We start from the raw sequence: 2,254 nt of genomic DNA, 5'->3' as shown, positions 1-2,254 counted from the left end.
TTTATTTTTTAATTCCAATATAATTTTAATGTAGGCAGTTATTGTTATTTTTTTAAAATTAATTTTAAATTATTTATTTTTTTCATAATTAAATATATCTTTAATAATATAATTAATATATCTTTAAAAAAATTAATAAAAAAAAAATTAAAAATAAAATAAAATAAGTAAATAAAAAAATCAATATAAAAATTGTAGCTCATTAAGAAATTCATTTAATTAATTTTTATTTTTAAAATATTTTTTACATTTTATTTAAATTAATTGTAATTTAATTATTTTTTAAAAAATTTAATTAAAAGATAATTTCAATTTTTTAATGTTTTTACATTTTTACAATTAATTTTTTACTTATTGTAAAAATAATTTTTATATAATTTTTTAAAATAAAAATCAAATTTTAAAATTAAAATAAAATAATATTTAATTTTTTTTTTATTAAAATAAAAAAAATTATATTTTATTTATTATTTTTAAAATAATTTTTACGTTTTTAAATTTAAATAATTATTTTTTTAATTTCAATAAAATTTAATTTTTAATAAAAAAAATTGTTTGTAAAAAATTAATAAAAATCTTTAAAAATTAAAAAATTATTAAAAAAAAATTTAAATTTTTATTTTTTTTTAATTTTAAAATTTTTCTTCGCCCTAAAGTTCATGACACCTTGGATCATTTTCATAATATTTATCATTTTTAAACTCATTCTCATTATTAAATTTCTTCATGTCACCCAAATTCCTCACTAATCCCGAAAACAACGGAATTCTCGTCTCCATATCCAAAATGTAGAACAAAAAGGGACGATTTACCTTAAAATAAATCTTTCGTTCTGTCTCCGGAGGACAATGAGCTTTAACCTTCGCCTCACAGGTCACTGTTGCATTTGCGATTACTGTCACACGCGACGGAGCATTCGCAAAGGAAACTGGCTCTCCAAAGGTCAAAGCTTGATTTCCATCGAAAAGTCTCCCAAGTTTCATCCTTTTTGTGACATCCGATAACGAAGCATTTTTCTCCAAGACAAAAATCGGCACATCGATGAAGACATTTTCCATGCGAAATTCCGTTTTGAGAATTTTATTTTGATAATCGTTCAAATAATTCACGAGATTTCTGAGTTCTCTGTGATTATTTGGCAAGACGATCATGAGACTCAGTTTATTTTGGTCTTTTTTGTAGGGAATTGCGACAATTCGCAAGTTACAGTATTCGGCATAAGGAAATTTCGCTTCAAAATGCATCGCTTCGACGAGCGTGTAATGAAATTCTTCCGTCCAAAATCGCATAAAATTCACGTATTTGTTGTCGAAGGGAAATTCCCACTCGCCTTTGAACTGAGCGCCATGCGTGAGAATTATTTGTTGATTTATTAGCTTATCAAAGGTAACTTTCATCTCAAATCCGTGACTTTTCGCGTAATTTTCGATTTCCGTCTTTAGCAGATAACGCCAAGTCATGTCGTAATATTCGAAATTCATTGCCATACGACGAGCTGCATCACTAACGTCATATCTTAAGACATTTGTGTCATTCACGAACATTTTATTCATGATTTTTACACTTTCAGATAACTTTTCCGTGTAACTGGCGTAAGTGAATTGCAAATTATGGTTCGTAAGAGTCTCCAAAAGGACCAAATTTCTGCTGGAATCCTTGAAATCATCGATTGAGTCGAGATTTTGTGTGGCAATATAGGCCAACACGACAATTGGAAGCAAAAAGTAAGGAGCTACAACGGCATTTGAGGCATTTGATGTCACTGAGGATTCATAAGATGACTAAAAATGGAAAAATTTTTAAGAAATATTGAGAAAAATTAAGAAAAAATGTAAATTTTTTACCTTTAAAAGATCTGCCGTGAAAATACTTGTAATATTTTGAATGACTTCCATCTTAATTGAAATCTCAATTGAGACTGATATGAGATTAGTTTCACAAGAAATTGCAACATTGTAAGTTTTTGAGATTCAATAACTGATAATTAATCTCTCTCAAATTTTAATTGGTTTTTTAATGAAATTCACACTTTGTCGTTCTGTAATTAAAAAAATTATTTTAGAAAAAATTAATGAAAAATAAATAAAATAAATTATTTTTATAATTTTTAAAATTTTAAATCGATTAATTTTGAAGAAAAAAATTAAATAATTGAAAATAATTTTAAAAAAATTTAAAATTAAAAAAAAAATTATTAAAAATTATAATATTAGAAAAAATTTAAAATTTTTATAATAATTTTAAATTAAATTTC

The 2,254-nt window shown here is 24.1% G+C and overlaps 1 protein-coding gene across 1 annotated transcript; it reads right to left on the bottom strand.

Moving 5' to 3' along the window:
* Nucleotides 1-495: 495 nt before the first annotated feature.
* LOC134833749 (intracellular coagulation inhibitor 2-like) lies at nt 496-1,904 on the bottom strand. The gene is made up of 2 exons (XM_063848186.1): nt 1,845-1,904; nt 496-1,781 (listed from the first exon to the last, which is right to left on the bottom strand). Exons 1-2 carry the CDS (start codon nt 1,893-1,895, stop codon nt 651-653), a joined length of 1,182 nt encoding a protein of 393 aa, XP_063704256.1. The 5' UTR covers nt 1,896-1,904; the 3' UTR covers nt 496-650.
* Nucleotides 1,905-2,254: the final 350 nt, after the last annotated feature.

This window comes from Culicoides brevitarsis, chromosome 1 (genome assembly GCF_036172545.1).
Source record: "Culicoides brevitarsis isolate CSIRO-B50_1 chromosome 1, AGI_CSIRO_Cbre_v1, whole genome shotgun sequence".
Classification (NCBI taxonomy): domain Eukaryota; kingdom Metazoa; phylum Arthropoda; class Insecta; order Diptera; family Ceratopogonidae; genus Culicoides; species Culicoides brevitarsis.
This window is presented reverse-complemented; position numbering and strand designations above follow the sequence as displayed.

Bases quoted from the DNA above. Each gene is read 5' to 3' on its own strand.
- LOC134833749 (XM_063848186.1), bottom strand. From the start codon at position 1,895: ATGGAAGTCATTCAAAATATTACAAGTATTTTCACGGCAGATCTTTTA. The intron at 1,782-1,844 runs GTAAAAAATTTA...TTCCATTTTTAG, and splicing joins TCACGGCAGATCTTTTAAAG to TCATCTTATGAATCCTCAGT.